Genomic DNA, 24597 nt, shown 5'->3' on the forward strand with positions numbered 1-24597 from the left:
TCCTGACTGTCCCACCCATTAAACATCATCATAGTTTACCCTGAGCCCAGAGACATTCCTGCTGGTGAGGACCGTAGGTTTACACAGTCTCTCGTGAGCAGAGACAAGCCCTGAAGCATTCACCTAGAAGGGAAAGCACCCCTTTTCTTCACAGAACACGTGCCAGTACAAACTTTTTTCAGGACATTTTTGGGGTGGGAAGAGGCAAGGCTGGCTTATGAAATCTGCCCCTCAAAACATTCTTTTTGAACATATGGAAATGTTTGTGTGTGTTACATTTGCCTTTGATAGCATCAAGAGAAAACATACTCCTTGAAAACTTGGAAAGTAAAGACAGGAAGTTTACCAGTAAATTACTAAAAAAAATTAAATGTCAAACAACTAAACTACAAAAGAATGACATTGAATATGCAAGACAATCAAGAGAATACAATATGCTTTCCTTGACCATAGTTCTTCAGAATAGTATAACATACTTCTTGCACAAAATGATTCAGTGAAGTCATTAAAATGACAGTTTGATTTGAGGAGTTTTAAATATGAAAGAGGCTTTAGCAGTCCTATTTTTACATCTGAAACAAAGAAAATGCTATGCTTAAAGTCATCATCCACACTTTGCTAATACCCAGGAAAATGAGTCTGTATAGCAGTCAGAACAGAAATAAGAAGGCACTAGACCTTTTAAATACATGATTCCAGTTTTATTTCCAAACAACGGATTCCCTTGTTTTCAAAACATAACCAAGTCATTCATTCAACATTTTATGCTACAACATTCATTTCAGTGAGTAGCTACTCGGACAATACACAATCAAGCAAGCAGAGCACTGGACATCCACACAGATATACCATCCATGGGCTCATTAAGGATTCCTTTTGGTTTGTCAAAGCAGTCTCCCTGATAAGAATTATGTTCATGCCCAAATTATATATTTTTCTGCAATATCTAAATGAAAAGTAGAAGTATTTCATACCAAAATTAAACACTATTTTTTGACTTAAAACTCTGAAGACTCAAAGCCAAGCAAGGAAGTACTTTTAAGAAAGGTTACATGTTTCTCAGCTACCAAAAACATGTAAACCGATATTTTGTTGAGAAGCACATAGGAGTCAAGCTTTCACTGGAATTAGATACTTTACAAAGTTATTCTTCATAACTGTAACTTTTGTAGCATTTTCATTAACATAAAAAGAAAACTTGAGGGGGTAGTTGTGGGAGTATTGGCTTTTGGTTGGTTCTTTTTTTGCCCTGGGCCCTGTATGTCTGAAATTTTGGTCTCCTCTTTCCAGAGAAACTCCAAGTAATTGGAAAAATGGTACAAACACAAATAGTATGCAAAGAAATAACTGAAGTTCACTACCCATCCTCCAAACAATTGTTTAAAAACACTTTATAACAAACTAGAATGGAAGGATGCGATTTTTTTGTGTCTTATGTTCTCTTTTTTAATTCAAACACTTGGCAAATATTTAAAAGATGTCTTTACCATTTCAGACTTTATCTCAGTGTCCATCTAAGTGACCTCCAATAAGGCTTTACTCAATTAGAAAAAAAGATATCAGAGGCAACACTGCTCTTCCTTACAAAGTATCCATAATGAAACTAAATAAGGCTTTATTTCTACATTATAAAGCAGAAAAAAGCACTTCTTTCCATTTGCCTTTAAGATATGACTTCATGTATATGAATAAAAATACATCCTCACTTCAAAGTTGGCAAAATTTTGCATTAGTATTTAAGTATACATAAATTATGCAAATATTTTAATAAAACATTTATTCTTCAAAAACAGGTACAAACAGAAGTCCATGTTTTTACAGGATTCATCATTTAAAAATTAAAGAAAAAGATTCCAGTGTTACAGTAACTGAAAAAAACCCAGAGATGAGCCAAAGAGCAACTTAATTTGTTGCTCCATCTATTATTTATTTTTGGACTCTCTTTCTGGTTGCTGTGCCTTTTTTGGGTTTTGGTGAGGTCATCTTCCGTGTTCTGGTAGCTACTGCATCTACAATTAAAACAAAAAAAAAGACAAGGCTTTCTATAAAATAAAATAACAGAAATGGATCACAAGAAAACATTTGTTGTCTTTAAGAGGATTGATCAACTCAAATCATTAGTCTTGACTGGGGAAATGGGGGACTCAGATGTCATGGACTCACAAGAATTTAACACAGTTTCTGGGCACCAATTTGCTCCTGAAAAACACATTGTACAATTCAACTTCTCAAAAAGTAGCATTACATAGAGTTGAGCTGATTTATTAGCTCACATCCACCAAAAGATGAAGAACCAAACCCTCTTCAAAACCAAAACCCCTCCCTCCTTCCCACCCACCAACTTTCAGTTCTATGATCCCTCCCAGTACTAAGACATTTCTGATGCTGTTTGGACCTTGTGCTAAGCTGATCCAGCTCCAAAACGTGGCAAAACTTTCACTTGGTCTAGTATTCTCATAGTTTAGTGAGCTGCAACACCTTAAAGAGTGTTTTGAATGGAACTTATACAAGGGGAGGTAAAAGACACATAGGTAGAAAAGAGGGAGATTTTTGTTTGACAGTGTCAAGCTGTTAAATCAACTCAGCTATCAGTGCAACTTCACCTAGAGATTTCAAGTTATTATTTGACAATATTAAACAAAGGTAATGAACAGTGCCATCTAAATAAGATTCCTAGAGAACCTGGCAGGAAGGCTGTTCAAAGAGGCCATACTTAAATGCAATAATAAACTCCCTGCACTTTTGATTCTTTCCTGCTCACTAGCAGGTAAAAGAAAAAAAAAAAAACCCACACCACACTACATCTCATTTCTATGAATCGTGCTCAACTGTAGTCACTTTAAGAAAAAACATTACATATAACTGCTAGCATTTTCACAAATGCAGTAACAATGAAATGTTTTTCATCTTTTAATTTTTTTTAATCCTGACTTCCTCCTTGAAGTCAGTACGCCTAACTATTTAAGTTCTTGCATGCAAAACTATATATAACTCTACAGTTCCTCTCAACTTTTTAATCTGCATTACTGACAAAAGAAAAAATGTAAAATTGAATTTTATGGAAGTCCTTAAGAAAGAAGCTGCTTGCATAAGACAACAGCCTTTGAGCAGCAGTATGAGTCACCAATCACTCAAGCTCAATGAGTAAATTTGGGGGAAAGCAAGGAGGCAGAGTAAAATGCAAAACAAACCAAAACAGTTGAGTTTACCCCAAACCAAAATCACACCAAGAAACGCAAAGAACTATTGCAAAGTTTTGCTTTAATGTTTAACTTTACATAGCTTAATTTGCTCTTAAAATGTTGGTTTGAAATTTAAAATACCAGTATTAACTTTGAAGAACTTTTTTATTCTTGAAAATTAAATGGGAGAATGAAAAAAATATTCCCTTTCCTTTTTTGTCCGAAAGCACTTGCTGCATTCAACATAAAACTATAAACAGGCTGTCAGACAATATCTCTTTAATTAATAAATCACTTGGGGGAAAAAAAAAAAAAACCAAAAACACAAAAGACATAATGGACAGCTCTGGTGATAGTCTCTCACTCAGCAAAACAGCTTTATCAATGAAAGACCTACTCTGGCAAAACACCACTCCTGCCCTGCAACCTCTATATAAAATCAAATCCATTCTGGTACCATTACAAGTACTGGTAGCTAAAAGCTATACAAGCAGGTATCATAAACTAAAGTAGTAACTTAACTATGTAAATCATTGCTTCTCCCAGCCAAATTCTGGTTTATCTTCAAGAATTAGTTTATAAGTTTCAAAGTCACAAGATATTTCAGCTACTGTAATTGTGATTTCTAGCAACAAACACATCTTCTAAGTTTTCAAATTGAGTAGGCAAAGTTATCCGATCACCTGCATGAACTGTATCAGTTTTCCTCTCTGCATTCCTCCTGAATTCTTCCCTGGAATCTTTGTATTGCAACAGAAAGCAAAGAATGACCAAAGTTTTCTCTTTAAGAAAAAACAATAACCTGAACTTTTTCCCTTTCATTAATCTTCACCAGTTTTGACTGAAGTTAACTGACATCATCCAGTCACAGACTGGATAATCAAATGATGCAAAGACAAGTCAAATTCATGTTCTATTATCAGAAAGACTGTCAATATGAAAATGATGACCTTACATAAAAAATACTACAGGTGTTTGATTACAGAGAAAAAAAAGAAATGAGTTATCAGATTTTTGTGTTTCGACTTCAGGAATGTAGTATTTCATGTTAGTCATGGACAATACAAGCAACTGAAGTTTACTAGTTTCTAGTTCAGTAAGAGCTTACCCATTTATAGTTGCCTATGCTGGAACACCAAAAAGATGACAAGAGCTACTCTGTCTCTGATTTTTCCCTTAACTTTATTGCATTAATGAGTTCTTTTTAAGGCTTTTCTAAACAAACCATGATCAGAGAATCTCTAAGGGAATCATAACAAAAAGGGGAAAAAAAATCCCTGTCATGGTTCTTTCATTCATAATTTCAAACTTAAACAGCAGGAATATTCTCTTAAACTATTTAAGTTGTCTGTGTTAAAACTCAGAATGACTGCTCTTAACCCATGTTTAGCTGCAAAGTTTGCAGCTATTTCAGAGGTGAATGAAGGTCTTCTGTGCCAAAAAGCTCATCTGCATTTTCAAAATTAGTTACCTTGACATTATGTATTGCCCCCTCCCCACAATCCTTTCTTGTGGGAGAAATGTCAAGTCTTTTTCTGAAAACAGGACACAAACAAAGCTATTACAAGCAAAGGAAAAGGGTTTTATAAAGCAGATTAAACTGAATTAGGTTGAAACAGCAATCTAAATGAGAAAGAATTATATAGGCAAAAATAAACCAGATGGTGTCACTGCACAGCTTGTTTTGAGACTGGAACAAAGTTCAGCAGAGACAGAGTCCCACAGGCTCTAGAGGAATTATTAGACAAGTTGACTGTGATATCTGATCCTCTCTGTGTAAACACTATTATAAAAAAACCTTTACAAAAGAAACCCAGCAGTACTGTGTATAGTTTGGGGCTCTATCCTTCAAGAAAGTTATGAGAAAAATGAAATAAAAACAAACCAAAACAAAACCAAAAAACAGGAGTGGTGATCATGGTTTCTAGCTAACAAAAAAAAAAAAAAAAAAAAAAAAAAATAGTTTATCTGAAGAAAGGGAAAAAAATGGAAGAGATGCAATGGTGCAGCCTTTTGGACTCATCAAATGTACAACAGGTTGCTGCGTAAAATGAGAGTAATTTTCATCTCCTCAGTGGATAGGACAACTAATAAGCTTAAGGGAAATTCATATTACGTACTAAAAATATCAAAAGAAAATACTCTGCCTTAGTTAAGTATCAGAAGTGGTGTTGAACAGATATGTTTCAGAATCTTAATTATAGAGGTTTTAAGAGAAAATATTGGTATGTATCAAGATTAACACAGATGTAGATAGATAAGCCTGTCCTTAGGCTGGTGAATAGAGCAGATCTTGATATCCCTTTTCATCTTGTTTTCTTATTCTACATACGCCATTTTAGAAACATAAGTTATGAATAAGAGAAAAATCTGTGCTCAAGTCAAAAAAATTAAAGTTTCTAGAAAATAATGGAGGTTCCTTTGGTAAAAATAAGCAGACAGAGTCCTACATTTCCCACTTAATTGCCTGCTTTGATGAAAATTAGGACAGTGAGAGATTCTGAACATGAAAATACAGCTCGTGAGCAGATAAAACAAGGTATGATTTAGGTGTTAATGGTGACTTCTAGGTTACATCATAGGCTAGAATTTTTGAAAGCAAAACCACATATAGATTTTAGACTCTAGGCAAACAGTAAGTGAAAAACATCTAGCAGCAGACACACTGAAGTTTAGCAACTGCATCACTTGCATATGCTGAATTTACACCTGACAAGCACTGAATACATGCCAGTTTCTGTATAATGGCTGAAGAGTTCCAGCAATTCTAGACTATGCAAGCTCTTAAACTAGACTTGTAGTAATCATCATTAAACAACACTGCTAACATCTTCTGCCCTCAAAATAAGCACATGCAGTCAAGTACACTGATTAGAGACTGCAAGCCTTCCTTGCTTAAAAAAAAAAAAAAAATCTAGTGTGCACACACACACACACACACACACACACGCATATAATCTCCCTCACACACTCTGCTGTATGTTTATCTCTTTAAGAAACAAAGGTCAATAAATCTGGAGTGTTCAATCATGTGGTATAGAGTTCTCAAGTGGTTTTTCAGTACTTTGAAGGCTGTTGAAGCAACTGTAAGGGTGACAAGTAGTAGTTTTGCTTAGCTGGCTTGTTCTCTTTTCTCAGTAGTTCTTTTCCTACCAAAAAATTCAGAAATGATTAGAAAAAAAAAAACACACCAAAAAACGAACAGACCAGAAGAATGCAAACACGGACTTGAATTCCAAGAAATACATGACTGTGGGGTGTGTACGAGAGAACAGAAAGTTTGTAGAGTTATGGGATGGGGTTTGGCTTTAGGTACTCAGTTCTTCCAAGTCCTGTTTCCTGAAACAAATGAAGCCAATACATTTCCATAGGATAATATGGAAAAACATTAGGACACGAGAATGGATTATTTGATGATTTTATGCCTATTTATTTCCTAAAGATAACATCAAATCTATGAGTGTTCTTTCAAAAATTGTTCCAGATAAAACTGAAACTACTTTACCTCCATTTGTAAAATTTGCTTCCGTGAAGACATTCCAAAACTACTGTACATACACATCTAATTCAGTAGTCGGATGAAGCATGTATTTAAGAGCAGCTCTCCCCTCCCACCACACAGTAATTTTCAGGAGGAAAAAAGTTTAGTTCATATATATTATTTGAAATCTTGAAAAAGTTTAGATCCCTGTAAAAATCTGAGCCACTGCAGTACAATTTTTCTTTCTTTCTTTCTTGTGCAAAAAACTTCACTTGCAAATTTTGTATCTTTTTATATATTTTATATCTGTTGAGTTTGAACTGCAACACTTGGCCAGCATACTGCAACACATCTCCAGGTCACAGAAAAACAACAAAAAAGCAGACACCACTTTTATTCTTAAATAGTTTAGTTCTACCTGTAAAATTATTACAGAAAACCTCACCCCATGGAAAGTTTTCCTCAGAAGGTTTTTTGGTTTGGTTTAATTTAATAATTTTCATTAGCAGCAAACACAAGAAAGTACCATGAAGTGTAACAAGGAACTTAAACCCATTTAAAATGTCAATACATTTAAGTGCTAGAAGTGGTCTGAAGAGACTGTACAGAAATAAGCTTAAAATATAAAGGAAGACTAAGTAGAAAACTGTGTTCCAAGTAGACAGGAATAAACACTCCCATAGTTTAGATCTTGAACATGTGCCACTTATAAAGAGATAAAATTAATGTCCAAGGTGCTTCTCAGTGAATCTGTCACTTGCAAGTTATCAAGGAAAACCATTATTCAGGAAGAACTACAAAAATATATTTTAGATCTCATTTATTTTAATGTTCAAGCCCATAATATTTAAGGAACTTCATTCTTTTTTAAAAATTGCCTCTTACCACACCTCTTCTAATTTGAATAGCTTTTGAAGACCCTCAAACAATCTTGGGGCAGGCCATAAAAAGACAGATCACTTCATATCATATTTGAATTCATTTAATGGAAAATGCAGAACTGAGTTTGATAAGTATTTCTGACAACCAAGAGCATTATTTATCTGCTCTAAAACCTGAATCTTCTTGTTTATTTCTAGATACAATACAGCTGCACTTGCTTTTAACTTCTAAAAGCAGATCACAGAACTCTCATATTAGAGAACAGTTGAGTTTCAACATTTCTGAGACAGGCAAGGTAAGGCCAAGAATGGCACAGAAAGGAATAGATCCTTTGGGGACAAGTCACAGGGACAGATACACTGTTTTAAGACTAACTTGGCTCCTGGAGTCTGTTATAGATACTACTCAATACCAAATCCTTCACAAGAAGGAAGAATGAATAACAGACAGTTAGAACTATTGTACAGTACAGGGTTTGCTGAAAATGTTTCTACTGAGGTACAAATTTAAGAGGCAAAAGTCTACCTATAATGTGGGCATTGGTGTGAAGGAGAAAGACAAGTCACAAGTGGTCCCATAAACAAGCTCAAAGAAACCTGCTTTCTCCTAAAGCCTGATGACAAGGCCAATAATTCTCTAAATATAAAAATGAGCCTAAGTGTAGATTTAATCCAACATTAGGTAAAAAAAAAATCTCGCTTGAATAAAGAAAAAAAAGATTTCTAAGACAATAACCCAGATACTGATTTATGCAAAGCCATGCAATGTAAAGCAACATAAAGCTAAGTACCTATTAATTGAGAAATACTATTCAGCCTCCATTTTGGAATGCCTTTCAACCAATCCATCAGTATGACTGTTTTCATATCAGAGCTGTTCACATAGTTCTTTACTTACATTGCAAGAATAACCAAAGACCCTCGTTAAGGCCTTATCATGCTACCCAGCAACACAGACCTGCACAATTCCTACCCCTAGCAGTAATATTAAAGAAGTACGTTTTAAAAATACAGTACTTTAGTATTTCTCTCTATACCCAAAAAACGTTTTAAAACACCCTCACAACCAAAAATAAAGCTGGAGTAAAAAAAAGTTTTAAAATTCTGTTCTAAAAAAAATTCTGTATTTCTATAACCCAATCTTCACCAACCCCAAGATTAAAATAACTACCAATAATAGAGGTTTTAATCTCTATTGGTAGCTTTGAATCTACAGTTATTTACAAATTCTCATTAAACTCTGTTTTTCCAGTATTTATGTCATTTTCACTGAAGTTCCCTGTACTAGCTGCCTATTCCATACAAACTGATTAAAAATAAGCATATTAGCCCTATTAATATTATGCAGTACACCCCTGCAGAAGCGTTGGTGGATACGTACAGTGTATGCCAAAATTTGGTATTCTGTTTTAACAGTATCAGCACTTATAAGCCTGCATATTTTACTACCATACATGAAGGCAGTCAATACTGAAAATGAAGCTGTAAGAGTGTGAAAAAAAAAAAATTGTTTAATTAGAAATCATCTCTTCTGATAGCGTTTTTCTTGGTGGAGAGATATTGACTAATGTAATACTTCAGCATCATTCATATTACCTTAAAAAGGGTACCTCTTAGAATTCCAGCTTTCGGGAAAACATATGGGTTCCAGTTATCACAGGATAAAAAGAGAAAACATAACGTTCTAATTTAAGTAAAAAACAACTTACAAATTCCACAAAATTTTCTGCATTTTATTTGGGAAGTACAACACAAGAAAAGGCGTGTTTCTTGAGGGCTTTTTGAAATTCTGCTTCTAAAAAGAAAAGTCTAACACTCTTGCTTGACAGGTCCAGAAACACTGATGGCTGACATGATTGAAGGAGATGGCCTTTAACGAACTCATCTGAAGTGGCTGGTCTTACACTGAGAAAAACCAGGGGGAGCAGATGGAAAAAACACAAATTTCAAGATGCCCAACCTTTCTCAGTGCCATTCTTTCTTCCTCCACCACAAAGCCTGGGGGTTCCCAGCCTCAGCAGTAGCAGATTTCATTACTGGCAGAGTCCCTTGTAGCCACTGAGCACCCTGGTGTACTCAAAACTGCTGCACAGCTGATCAGGATCTTTTTGAGCCGACTAATCTTTTGGAGTGGATTAGTCAAACTGCATAGTCAGATGCAAGTTAATGCTGATTAACTGAACAGTAAGAGGCTGCATGGCTCTTCATGCCACTGGTTTTTAAGCCCAAATATTCATGAATGCTGTTTGAACACCAGAAGAGTAACTCCCGTCCAGCCATATTTTTCTCCTTTTAGAAACCAACGAAGTAGCTTTTCAAGAACTTTTAATACGTTCCTGTATGACTAAATTTCAATTTCTACAATTAAGAGGTATAAGGAATTTATCCATTTTACTGGATGGTAAACGTCAGGATTTTTTAGTCAAGGGACTAATCCCATAACAGAGGAACAAGTCCGTGGTAGCATAAAACTAGACACAATTTTAAGTATTTCTGTAATAATCAGCTATTTTCAATATATCAAAAGCATCAAAATCATAAGATTATGAAACAGTTGCCCTTCAACAGATTTATGAATCATGTAATAAGCAGCAAAGTTTGTAATTCCAAATTTGGAGAGAACAAAATGAGTAAGTAGATGTATCACTCTGCACCTGGAATAATTTGATATACTCCCCCCACTTGGTATTCATTAAATTGGGTAGTACAAAAAGGTGAAGTTAGAACCATTTCACCTATAACTCTAGTGAATTGATGAGGAGGTTTAAATTTAAGCTTATGTCCATCACTCATTTTAACCACCAGATGCTGAAAATATATATAGCCTCAAAAATACCTTTACTTAATCTGAAAAGATTTAGCATTTACAAAAAGCTGATGTTATCATTTGGATTGCAATTCTTCTTTTCTATCTATAAGAATTTCAATCTACAATCTCAGGAAAAAAAAGTAGTATAATATATGATATAAAATGGAAGTATATTTTGCTCACGTGTATCAAACCACAACCAGACAATAGTGACCTGTATCAAAGATTTTGTTATAAGGTTTTAAATAAAATCTAAAAATGCTAAGACTATGAATAAACATCAGCATCATATCAAATAACTGTACTTCCTCAAAAGCAAATACAATCTAATTAACACTTTTTCAGCCACTGACAGACTAGAAAATTCATAGTAAGCTTAAGTCAACAATTCAAAAGGCATTCAAGTAAGAGAAATAATCACTGATTTTAATGATCAGAATTCTATGAGAACAGCTGAAAATGAACAGAGCAGTGTCACCTTCTGGAATAATATTACCTTAATTACTTGTACATTGTACCACACTGTTTGAATAAATATACTACGGTAAATCTATAACTTACCAATAACATCACTGTCTTTGAAATGTTACATTTTCTCATCCTGCCATACTCCATACCTTTTTTAAACACGTGGATTTGTTTTGGGGTAAACTTCAGTGCTACTACTTTACTATTTTTAGACTACTTGACCACAGACAACATCTGGTCTTTTACTTAAAAAGTCTGAACCAAAAATTCTTTAGGAAAAATATCTTTGTAATTACTTGAATTCAGTTCACATCTAACATGAAGGAGTTAGGTTAGATCCAGAAAAGAGTTTGACTGGACACTCATCATAATCTTTACCCCATACAAATGTACTGAAGATTTGATTTGGGGACTTAAAATAACCCTACTTCATCTGTCCATGACTTTTTCCAGAAAACACTGAAACTATGCCAAATTATCTGAAATGTTGTTTCAGCATTTTCTATCCTTATAGCTGATCCTTTCCTCAACTTTAAATATACTTGCTTTTAGAAGCTTCTGCTGCTAGCCCCTGGCTTTAACACACTGTAATGACAAAATCCTGAGGAGTCATCATATTCCAACAGTGCGTTGGACAAGACAGAAGGACAAAAATGAGAATGGAGAAGAGAACAAATGACAGCAAGAGCAGGGTGTAACCACCAATTTTTATCACCTAACGTTTCTACCAGCTTTAGGCAGCATGTAACTGGAGAGCATACCTTTATTACACAGAAAGTTTAAGTATTTCAATTTTATTAATCTAATAAATTATGAAAGACCAAAATCACTTAAACTGCTAAACGGTTGTATTGGGTATATATGGCCATGTGGCAGGGTTTTGGCAAGCTAGGGTAGACTACAGAGTTGGCCTCTGTGGGAAGAACGCAGGTGCTGTCCTGGGCCTGACACAGCCCTTTCCAGCTGGCTCTAAAACAAACCCACTGTAGGCCAAACTTGAGTTCAACTTGTTTGTGACAGCACTGTGAAAACATTTAATAACACACAAAACCACTGGACAGGCAGGCAGGGGGTGGCAGTGTGGGGAGAAGAGTGAAAAACAGCAGAGGGAACACCAAGGCCAGAGGAGGAGGTTGTGCTCTACAGCACCAGAGCAGATACTCTGTGTAGCTCATGAAAGACTCAGGATGGTGCAAATATCCCCTGTAACTCATGTGAGCCCACACTGGAGCAGAGAGGTATTTCCTGAAGGAACTGAACCACATTTTTTTCCCCCTGAAGGACTGCAGCCCAGAAGAGAGAGCCCACGCTGGAGCAAGGGAAAAAAATGTGAAGAGGGAGGAAAATCAGAGGGGAAAATGCAGGCAGTGGGGTAGAGGAGTCTAGAGTGAATAAGTTGAGCTTGGGAGAAGGGGAAGAAAAGGTGGTGGTTTCGTGTTTTTCTTTGTCACCACCCAAATTTATTTTAATTGACAATATTTTTTTTTCTCCCCCAAGTTGAATGTTTTGCCCACAAAAGTAAATGGTAAACAATGTCCTCATCTTTGTATTGACCCATGAGTTCTCATACTATACCTTCCATGTCTGCTTCAGTGTTCTCACTGGCTGCAGCTGCTGCCTTTCTTCTTTTCTGGAAAAAAAAAAAAAAGTAACTAAACTCAGGAGCAGAAAAGACAAAAGTATAAATGTAGAAAATCTCTTCACAAGGAATTCCCCAATTTCACGCATTATTTCTTAATATATTATAAAGCATCTCCAGTTGTAGAGAAAATTTATTCATATACTAATGCAAGAATACTAGCACTAGGCAACAGACAATTTAAAAGTTCAGTTCCCCTATCTGCAGATGACATTAGGAGTTGAAATGAAAACACGAGTTTTTACGACCAAAAGCCGGGTTTTTTTTATTTACCCTGAATAAGTTTTACAAAAGGAGCAACCTGAAAAAAAAAAAAACACTTTAAAAAAAATAGAAAAAAATTTTACCCAAAGTTGATGTTAATTTCTTTTTAACAAAGCAATTACAGCTCATTAAATTCAAGTTTACCTGGATCCTAACTTAAGGCTTCCTTTGCACAGCTTAAAAGTAGCTAACACCCACAGACAATACATTATTTTTTTTTACCTAATAGCAGCTACGAGTTCTGTTTCAAAGAGAGGTACTTGGAAAATCTGAACTCTATTCAAGGTACATTATCTTAAAACCTCTAAACTGATAGAACAGTTATTAGTTGTGTATTACAATTAATCTTAATATTGCAAAGTATTTGTAAGATGGTTATGGAAAAAATTTATTTTTTTAAAGCCACATGATTTTTGCAAAGGATGAGTTGACCTCTATCTGTAACAGACATAGCCAACTTTCAGGAAAACTGGAAGAGCTTACATTTTCTGGGTTTTGGGGTTTTTTTTCCCTTGAGGGAGGGGAGTGGGTTTGGTTTTGGTTTGTTTGCTTTGTGGTTTTTTTTAATTGTGTGAGACTAGATCTTTACTAACACAGCTTTAAAAGTGGCTACAACTTCACATAGCTCATGAAAGAAGGGGAGAGTGCATTACATCTTTCCTTTCCAAAGTGTTGCTTCATGATTACCATCTAAACCCTGCTGGGCTGAACAGATTGGTTCGATAATTACATACAATAACTGCAGTGGGCAGGTAACCCTCAGCTGGCACAGGGCAGCTCCCCTGTGAGAACTTCCATATGCAAACTGCACTGATGGAGTGCATTAGGTACATCTTTCCTGCCGGTGCACAGGACTGATTACCGCCAGCCAAGACTCCAAGGTTAGCATGTCAGCAGATTTGTGATGCATTAGGCAGGAATAAACACAGACACTTTTGTTCATTCTGACCAAAATTAAGGAAGACTATTTCAGCACTGTACTCCTTTTATATGAGAGATAATGCATTCCTCCCAATTGTACTAGAAAACATTTTAAATGCTCATCAGAAAAACAGATATCCAATACATACTACACAAAAAAAGCAAAATACATTTATCTTGTTTCCAAGCTTATTTAATAAAAAGTGGTTTCTTAATCTTGATGCAGGTGAATTACATAGCACTAGAAATCAGACAGCATTCATCTGACAAAAGCAACACCTGTGCATCTGAAACATTAGAAGGAACCCCAAATCACTAAGACCTATATTTTTACAGTTTAGTTTACTCCCAATATTTCCCAGCAACTCTTCAGCATTAAACAAAAGATGCAGTCCTTGCCCTAAATAATTTAGTCAAGAGCTCAGGTAGTTCCTTCAACACATGGTACTGTCAGCTTCTTGTTTTCCTAGAACTATTATAAAATATCACACACAAACACAAATGTGCACTTGCTATACAGAAAAAAAAAAAAACAACAAAAACACACCAACAAAAAACCCCAAAAAAACAAACTACCAAATCCCAACCCCCAGCACATTTCTGGACTGCATTTCATTTACTTATACATCTGGGGAAACTTGAGTCATGATATAGAAAATAAAATGTTAATTTTTAATATAGCATACATCTGTGAGTTTTAGCCAGATACTAATACTAGAGAATGACTGAGATTCCAGAACAAGCATGCTTATATGCAACATATAATGCACATCATGGCTCCATTAGCTACACAAGCTGAAAGCACAGGAGAATCCTACATTCTAAGAATTTATTTACACAGAAGCTAGAAATATTGTCTCTTAGATATGAAACAGCATAACTTCAGAACACCAAATAACAGTTTTAAGAAAGTATTATGGTAGATTGCCCCAACGAAATTGAGGAGTAGGTGTCTTAGAACTTGTTGTGATTAAAAGATCAGTACAGCCAAAATGTCATAAATACTCTACATTAGAGGTTACCATCTTCTCAAGGGTGGATGCCAGACTATTTTTCTTTTCCAAATTAGACATTAAGCATGCCAAAAGAAATTCAGCATGTGCTAGAAGATACTGGCTTTCAGAGGCAAGATGCTACTGATCAGTGGTAAATTATCTTTATGGAAAGCAGTTTCTAACAGAGTTTGGAAACTGGAGCTTATCTTAAAACACTCAGTCATCAAGTTGAGCTTCCTGTCACAGCTGAAAATACATTAAATTTAATTAGCATCCTATGCTCTTCCTCTGTGTATCTAAGTGTCCAGCTATTCTCAACTAGCACAGATCGTCTTGCTGTTCTCCTAGCCTTTCATTAATGTCTGATACTCCCTAGACAAAAAAACATAGTAGCACAAGTTCCCAAACGTATATTCTGAGAAGGAAGACATCCTGCTGGAGACTGTCCTTCCATTCATTCTTGAAGTGCCAAATACACCCTTGGAAGGAGGACTGACACAATTATTCTTCTACCCTAGCCTACACCCACAGCTGTTACAAAGCCTAGAAAATCCCACATAGAAGGAAGACCTGGTATTTGGTCAAAAGCAAGCAGACTATGTCAAATTTATTTCAGGCAACCAATCTGACTCTGTCTGGGCACTCTAGCAGTAGCTGGCATGATTAGCTAGCATGAAGTCCACTGCAATATGAAGCAGACAGCTGAAAACACTTATTCAAATGGGCCAGTAACACTCATTGTTTTATGTAACTGCTTGAACATATTTGTGACAACTGAGCAAGCTGACTATGCATATGGTTCCTCAAAGTAAAAAAAACCCCAAACCTTCTCCAAACAAAAAAAACACCAACAAAAAAACACCACCCACAACACCCCACCCCCTCACAAACCCAATGTAAAAGCTAACTTCTAATTGATGCTAGTAAGAAAAGTACTATCACACCCTTTGGGAATGATCTTGACTGATATTGGCTAAAGTAGTAAGATTTTTGAAATTTTATTCCATTGAAAATGTGCACCAGCTATCTCTATTGGTCAAGGACATTAAAGGTCACAGATGTTGGCTCTGCAGCAGGCCAACTTATTCAGCAAAGAAACCAGCCAACCATTAAAATTCCCCCCCCCCACCCCCAACCCACAGGTCTCAAGCCATGTTGATCCAGAGGGGAAACAGAAGAATTTATGCTAATGAACTCCCCTTTTGGGCAGATCTTTACACTTAGTTCAGCAGAAAATAGTATAAAGACCATGGCTGTATGATTTTAGCCAAAGTACTATTTACTGGGCAAGAAGAAGAAAAGCTGAACATATATCCTCATAAGACATTAAAATGCTACAGCTTTTTTTCCTTTTGTGCTTTTTTTGCCCATCTTTAACACAGTGCTGATCATATCAGTAAGCAGGCAAAATTCTTGTACTATCATTATTCTGTACTGTAATTCTCAGTTCCTTGGTTCATGCTAAAGGAACCAGTGAAGTGCCCAGCTGTTATTGACAAATGAAAATAAGTAATAAATGCAGTTTGAAGTACAGGATAATAATAATAGGCCTGTAGTGATAGGACAAGGGCTAAAGGTTTTACACTAAAAGAGGAATAGACTTACTTAGACTATATATATACAGAAGAAGGTTTTTTTATGATGATGGTGGTGAAACAGTACAACAGGTTGCCCAGAGAGGTGGCAGATGCCCCATCTCTGGCAGCATTCAAGGTCAGGTTGGATGGGGCTCTGAGCAACCTGATCTAGTTGAAGATGTCCCTGCTTACTGCAGGGGGTATGGACTATATGACCTTTAAAGGTCCCTTTCAGCTCAAACCATTCTGTGATTCTATGATTCCTTGTTCCATTATGTGACCACTTTTACTTTTTATTTAAAAATATGTTTTAACACACAATTTCCCCAAGGCTTAAAAGGTTCTTATGCTGTATTCAAATGGCAGTCCAAATCTAGCCTTAAACGCTTTTTAAATGCAAGGAATAAAATAACCCTAGCCTACCACTATACTTCAGACTCATAAATAACATATTAGATCAGTGAATTCAATATGTAAATTTCAGAACCAAATACTTGGCATAAAGATGTATAGTTAAAACTAAGCTTTGAACTAGTCACAGAAAGGAAACTAATATGAAACAAAAACTAGACTTATTTGACCTTAGATGTATTTTGACCCATCTGGAGTTTTACCAATTTAAGGAAAATAAGTAATTAACCGAATGTTCATCTGTTCAAATGTCATTACAACTATACACACACATTCTGTTATCCAAGATATTATCTATTATGAAAGCACACCTATAAACATCATTAAGTTTTAATAATAATTAGTGAAGTTAGAAAAATAATGCGGAAGAGTAGGACTTAAACATTTCACTATTTACTTATTTCCTACTAGATGCAGTTATGACACATACATCCAGCTTGAACTCGTACTTCATACTTGAACTCTTATTTAGCACAAAGAGAAAAAAAGCATTAAAAGCTGACATAAATTTGAGTAAAGACCTTTCGCATGTGATTTGTTTGTAAGTCTCCATTCTCGAACAAGCCAAAGTCAAGTACTCCATCATCTTTTTGCCCAATGGCCTTAAGACCTTGAAGAAGTATTTCTTGGAAATGCTGATAAACAGGTTTCTCTTCATAGCTCAGTAGCTTCACCTTTTCCATGTATTTGGTTATTTCATCTGAAGAAATGGTACCTCCAATTAATTTCTATTTGTAAACATTTTAATCAATCATTTTTACCACAAAAGTCAGAAATTATGCATGTACTACTTATGCTATTTTTAAAATGTTATTTATAAAACTCATAATTATGACTTTACTACAACGTATTTTAGAAAAAAAATTATACCAAGATTCATTACGCAGTGATGACAGCATCACTCTTTTACACATCCATTACAATGAAGAAAACAGTCAATCGTAAAAAAATATAGCAGGCCAAATCCAAGCATTTTAATTTAAAACAGTTCCTCTTACCTGGTTTATTTTTCCCAGGAAAGCATTTGTCCATCAAAACTGAAATATTATCTCTACATCTGAAAAAAAACAAATTGTTCACAACTATTATTTCTTTCAAAGTTTGAGTATTTGTCTATTCTGACAGATTTCCTAAGTACCCAAGCTTGGGCCACTGTCACAGACAGGAAACACTACATAAACCTTTGGTATGACCTAGTACAGCCATTTTTATGAGTGCATTACATTTAAGAACATGACAAATGCCAGACAGGCTATGTGAAATATGGTAAATTTTTCTTCAACAGTTTTTGATTCCTATAAAAGCAAGCAAGTAGAAGACTAAAGGAAAAGAACCAGTTCATTTTAAATCCTCATGTACCAATGCTCTCACCTCTTCCTGCTAGAGGACTCTAACTGGTATTATTCAGAGGAGATCCCCTGCCAAAACCATATCTGTGGTGAAGGGGTGGAGCTTCACTAAGTGATGGAGGCCGAAGTGTTACAAGTCAGGTAACAAATACTTGTTAATGAGACAGAAACTACTATGCTGAGACAGCTTTCTTCATATTGGTCCTGTTTTCAGCTGGGATAATTAATTTTCTTCCTAGCAGCTGGTACAGTGATGTATTTTGGATTTAGTGTGAGAACAATGTTGATAACACACTGATGTTTTAGTTAGAATAAGACCTACTAAGCAACAAGTTAAGGATTGTCTTAGTTTCCGATACTCTGTCAGGAAGCAGGTGTACAAGAAGCTGGGAGGGACCATGGCCAGGACAGTTGACCCTAACTAGCCAAAGGGATACCCTGTATCATAGAACTTCATGCTTAGTATATAAACTGTGGGGAGTGGGCCAGGAGGGGCAAATTGTTTCTTGGGCATCAGTCAGCGAGTGCTGAGCAACTGCATTGTGCATCACTTGTCTTGGGTTTTATTTACCTCTTTTTGTTATATTCCTTTTTCTTCTAATTATTGTAATTGCTATTATATTTTATTGTTTTTATTATTATATTTTAGTTTAGTTATTAAGCTCTTCTTATCTCAGCCAATGAGTTTTACTTTTGTTCAGTTCTCCTCCCTGTCCCACTGGGAGAGGGGAAGAATGAGCAAGCAGCTACATGGTGCTTCGTTGCTGGATGGGATTAAACCACGACAATATTAAATATCTGACATGAGAGGGTTAACTGGAAGTGGGAGGAAGATAAAAGGAATGTAACAGTGAGGAAGAGGGACAAAAAAATTTAGAAATCCCACATTAGTAGCACTCTAGCTGGAACAATACTCAAAGACATTTAAGATCCACCTTTAGTTCTCCTCCCTGCTGCCGACTTCAGAGAATGGTGTTATAAAGGCTCCTCATACTCCGTGCTTCAGTTCTGTCTCTGCTAAGAGTGCTTTTTGGCTTGCCCATGACAGTATTCTAAAGTGACAGTACTGCAGTGGATAAACAAGCATTTCACACATGCAAAAGATGACAGAGTAGAACAGTACAAGTCTAATTACAAGCCAAGGATACATGAGACAATGAAGGGAAACTGGGAGGGGGGTATACAAAACAATAGCCTACTCACCAAAAGAGCACATGCTGAAAGTACAAGGCATCAAGACATATTCATTCCTATTTTCTATTTCAAAATAGAAAGCAAACAAGCAGTTTCTCACCTGATTTTTGAGTCTCTAACAAAATTTGGATCTTTCAAATTATCCTCCCATGGTAGATGGCCACTAAGCCAATGAATCATACAGTAACCCAAAATTTCCAGATCACCACGTCTTGATGGTGCTAAATATATATGCACACATAAAAAAAGAACCACAACAGCAGATAAAACATGCATAGTTTAACAACAGTTAAAATTTGTAAATATGTTAACACAATAGAAAGCTAATGCTAACAATGTAGCACTACTGTATCTATTACTTATTCCTTTATTTTAACACGAAAACAAGAAAGGAAAAAATATTGTTCCTACATCTGGAAGTATAACTTTATTTTCAAATCCTTTATCAAGCTCTTTCTTCTACTGAAGGATATGCCATGCTGCACTTATCCCAATTTGTGAAGCATTTTAAGTACTCTGATTGTGGAAAAAATAGAGCAAGTTAGTGAAGTGATTGACTTTCTGTTCAAAACAGTTTTTACTTCCTTTCTTCTATAAGAAGGTAACAGTGTTAAAACCCCATCTCCTGGAAAAAAATATTCCACAATGCTGAAATATTACACATGGCCCAAAAACGGAACAGAGAACAATACCAGATCAGATCCCTAACCCTTGCTAAAAACCCCCAAAAACCATCCACATGTACATTGACCACAGACTACACCAGAAGTATAAATAGGCAAATCAAGTCATTTAAGCATAGGTGCAACAGTTCATCCTGAAGTAAATATTCATTTTTAACAACTGATGTTTTTGCAGGATACACTTTTATGCTAATAAAATTTAAGAATGAAGAAAAAAACTGGTGTTCACTACAAATCCTCAGTGTTTAATCAGTCACAGACCTGGTCCTTTTCACATTAAACCTTTTCTCACTTCTTGATACATGTGACTATAGGCAAAATTATGAAGTATTTCAGAATTAAATGCAGTTTTGTTTAAAAATAACATAAATATTAAGCCATAACTGAGATAAAGAATGTTGTGAATCTTTGCAAAATACGAAGGAAGAACGTTCTGTTGATAACAAACTATCTCCTGAAAACAGGGCCTGTTTTTCTATCAAGATCTCATAAGCACTATTCCATTTCTACTTAGTTAATAAAAAGCAATACACTAAACATCTTAAAAGCCTTTATAAATTGAGGAAATCTATTTGATGAAGTTATGTTAAAAATACAGTAAATTAATAGTGACAAAAAAGTTAGTTAACGGAAAAAATACAAATGCCAGCATGGTCCATAGAGAAGAAAGAGTTATTTTTATGGAATCAAAAACCTGGTTGTTTACAAAACTCAGTGCAGCAGATAAAGTATTTTGAGTTTATAAAAAGGATACACAAATGCCTATTGCTGAGAACAAAGTTTTACATCCTTACCCACACCCTTGTGTGCATCAATACTGGTATATTCAATAGTTCCATCATGACACCTTTTAGGATCTTCTTTATAGACTTTGTGAGCTCCTTCAGGACAGTATCGGTAGGCAAGTCCATAATCCACCAAGTACACCTAGCAATTTTCACAAAGAAATCCAAAATTAAAGAAATATAAATACAAAAAAATGCAAATAATAAATGTAATTAAAACCTGAGGGTTTTTTTACTTTAAATGATCCTTTCTCAGTGCTTTATTGAGATTACTAAGTATGATTTTAAAACAACGTGTCAGACAGGTTTTGCTGTTTTCCATATAGCAGCCTGATCTGGAAGTAGTTTCTTGCTGGTGCAGTGCACAAGTACAGTAACATCATCAAGTTACTACCAGTATGAATAAATGGAAAAAAGAAAAAAGAGGTAATGTTCATAGAACTATAAATCCACTTACTGTCCTACCCTCTTCAAAGTCAGCTGTCCCATTTGAACACTACTACATACCATGACTTCTCACTAATACCACAGCTATATTAAAAGAACTGAGATTATTTTACTTATTTCATGAGCTAAAACATTTAGGCAAGAAGAAATACATAGTTCTGAAACTCTAATATGCATTGTTTGAATGGTAAAGAGAGTTAAAAATGCAGAAAAATTAAAGACTTCTGTAAATCAGATGGAACAATCAACACTTAAAAGACCAGTTTTTCCAAGTAACAGTATACTTATGTGATAGATTTCAACAAAGGAACGAGACAACAATGCAGACAGGCAAACATAATTTACCAGTGTGCTACAATTTTAAGCTTCCACCTGCAAATGCCTATTTGAGAATCTTTTTTTTAATCTTGAGAATTTCTCTAGAATATTATTTAGGACAAATAGTCAATTTTATAACTGTCCACCAAAATGCATAAAAAAAATCATAGAATATGAACTATATATAAATTAAATGACAAGCAGAAATACTGTTACCACAGACATTTTTAAAAATGAGCTTCTGCTAGATTTCACTGGTTCAAAGCACTTCCATGTGTTGTCAAATAGAAGGTTTCAAACATGAGGAATAAAATGCATCAGAAATACCTGATTAGGGTTCTTGTAACTCAGAAGAAGGTTTGAGGCCTTGATGTCTCCATGCACATATTCATGCTCATGGATGTACTCCAGAATATCAAGCTAATAAAACAGAATAGTCATATAAATGCAGTACCCAACTCCATCCAGCAGAGGACCTGTACTCAGCCCAAAAGTTTGATTTAACTGAGAGACTTACATAAAGAAGCCAAATTGTAAATATATCATCTATTTTTTTAAACTTACTATTCTCAGGCCTAATTGTAGTACAGTTTTATGGGAAAATCGCTTTGCATTCTCTTCATACATCTTCTGAAGATCACTGCCAAATCGGTCCATTACCATGAATCGATAACTGAATTCAAGGAAAAAAAAAAAAAAACAAAACAGAAAAATTACTGAATTGTACTCAGGAAAGTATTTTATCTATGTGTTATTTGTACAAATTACTGATTGAAAACATCTCTCAATAGACAAACTGCAGGTACACAGAACACAAATATGTGGGAAATACTTGACTTTTTTTTAATGTACATAAATTCTTAACTTTTTTATATCACCTAGTCAAAAGTCTGTCCATCAAAAGAACTGGTTTTTGTTCCTGGGTAGTTATGCAATACAATAACAAGTACCCACAGAAAAAAGTATATCTGTATTGTAATTCACTATAGATAAAACCAGGCATCAATTACTTACAGAAATACATTTTTACTTTATAAATGACTAAGTGACTTAACATGGTTACTTTAAAAAAGTTAGTTTCTTGAAATCTATTACAACCTTTTTTAACCTATTATTAAACCCAAAAATCTCTCACTTGCCAAAGGTGTTCTGAATATTCATTGCTATAGCCAAACTAGTTCTATTAATGTAAAAGTTCTCAGTAGCTTTAATAAAGAATCTCACACATTAAAGACCGAATGGAAAGAAAAGTTTATTTTGGGGAAAATATAATTTTGCTACATTTCCTTTTGCCTCTCAAAATTAAGGCTTTTTTTACATTAGATTTTTTTTTTTTTTTTAAGTTGAGGATCTACTGAAACAATGATATTTCTGACACACTAGGGCATACATACCAACTTCCCTATGTAGTGGTGCACACAAAAAAGCCTGACTTATAAGCTGCCAGAGAACTAGAAGTCCTTTGCAGCATAGCTTTATAGAGAAAGCCTACTAGGAAACAAGAACTGTTACATAAATAGGCATAACATTCAAGTCCAAGTTACAAAAACCCTCTATGACATGGAACGATATTAAAAACTATCTCCAGACTTAAGAAAAATTTAACATGAGACTAGCAATTATTCTAGCTCACAGATAAAGGAAAAAAGCTATCCCTAGGGTAAATAAAATAGATTTACAGAGAGCACTAAGTCCTTTATATGTGTGAGTGAAAATACTCTTTAATTGCACACCACACAAGAAAAAACTTTAAAGGTAGTCATATTATTCAGACTTATATAATAACAGTCAACTCTATTTTAATTCACATATGAAAAGCTTCTAAATCACATATATAGCATCACTGTATTACAGCTATGTTCAAGACAAATGGAAACTAAATCACTAAGAATACAATAGACACAAATACAAGTAGCAACTAAAATTTATCTATTTATTCCTTAAACACACCCTGTTATGAACTTGAAACTTCGTAGCATAAATGAACAGCATGAAGATAGGTGGTAAGCACATCTTATAAAGTAAATTAGGTTAAAAGGCATAGTGGTCGTGGATGAAATAAATCCCAGTATATGCCAATGAAATATATATTCACCTGTTTCCATTTTTTTCATGCAAGCCAGAACCCCAGTATCTTGGTACACCTAAATATTTCAGTTTATGGGATTTAGTCCACTTCTGAACTGGAAATACAAATAAAGGTAAGTTCATGAATTCGCATCAGTAGAGACTTATGTAAGAAGGAAGTACTCGCATCACTTAGAGTTTCTGCATACATGTGAGCTGCTTATTTCATGGAAATCTGCATGCAAAGTATACTGGAAAGTTAATGGTGGATCCATTGCAGGGATAGATACTCAACTAAAGTTTCAATTTAGACAATATCATCAACACAACTATAAAGAGCATCCTACACCAAAAACCCTAATTTTACTATATGTCTGAAATAGATTTCGTTCATTTAAAAACAATTTTGAAAATGACCTAAAGATTCTCTTAAAAGTTTGACCTTACTCCTGTAGGCTCTGTTTTCGTAAATGCTTGTAGTTCATTAAAAACATTTTAATAGACTGCTTACTTTCATCTGGCTTAGCAGCTCGCATGTAGAACTTTAACTCAGTAAAAAGAGGTCCATTCTGGCTGGGTTCCTTTAAGACAATTTAAAATTAGTTAAAAACTGCTGTGTTAATGCCTAATAATTATTAAAAGCTCACAAAACGTAACATTCATCCTATAAAAATACTCTACACCATGCTGATAAAGTCAATAGAATACGATCCTTTTATAAGAGAAGGTTGGCTCTAAAATTTTTGTTATAAATTCCTTAACATTAAGGGCATCAAAGAATCCTTTCCCATAACAAGAGATTAAAGAACAACAAATTAATTGAAATGTATAGAAATATTGCCAATAAGTGGCAGCAAAATTTTACCAGAGAACATTAAACAACATTCATTATCTCAAATTTCCAGATTAAAGCTGGATTTCATCAGCTGAAATAGACATTAGTGAGCCTAAAATAACACCTGAAATGAATTGATGGAAAAATTTTAAGAAAAGTTAGTCTTCCTGAACATATTTTGTTCCCTTCATACATTAGTTGATCAAGGTAAACATTACAGAGGATTTCACAATTTCTCTTAAAGTAAATTAGAAGAATGACACCTATTTTGACTTCAGTCTACCTTGTATT

At 34.9% G+C, this 24597-nt stretch overlaps 1 protein-coding gene across 2 annotated transcripts in view; it reads right to left on the minus strand.

Moving 5' to 3' along the window:
* Window positions 1–675: 675 nt before the first annotated feature.
* The window catches only part of VRK1 (VRK serine/threonine kinase 1), a 36034-nt gene continuing 12112 nt past the window's right edge, over window positions 676–24597 (minus strand). For both annotated transcript variants that reach the window (XM_026849927.1, XM_026849926.1), the window contains exons 4-13: window positions 23983–24052; window positions 23500–23587; window positions 21969–22077; window positions 21732–21824; window positions 20649–20781; window positions 19272–19392; window positions 17627–17685; window positions 17150–17328; window positions 12397–12451; window positions 676–2009 (exon numbers count right to left, since the gene is read on the minus strand). In XM_026849927.1, coding sequence (XP_026705728.1) covers window positions 1927–2009; window positions 12397–12451; window positions 17150–17328; window positions 17627–17685; window positions 19272–19392; window positions 20649–20781; window positions 21732–21824; window positions 21969–22077; window positions 23500–23587; window positions 23983–24052 — 990 coding nt within the window. In that variant the 3' untranslated portion in view covers window positions 676–1926. The remainder of the gene's footprint in view (window positions 2010–12396; window positions 12452–17149; window positions 17329–17626; window positions 17686–19271; window positions 19393–20648; window positions 20782–21731; window positions 21825–21968; window positions 22078–23499; window positions 23588–23982; window positions 24053–24597) is intronic.

Source organism: Athene cunicularia, assembly GCF_003259725.1.
Source record: "Athene cunicularia isolate RWA chromosome 5 unlocalized genomic scaffold, athCun1 chr5_part1, whole genome shotgun sequence".
Taxonomy (NCBI): domain Eukaryota; kingdom Metazoa; phylum Chordata; class Aves; order Strigiformes; family Strigidae; genus Athene; species Athene cunicularia.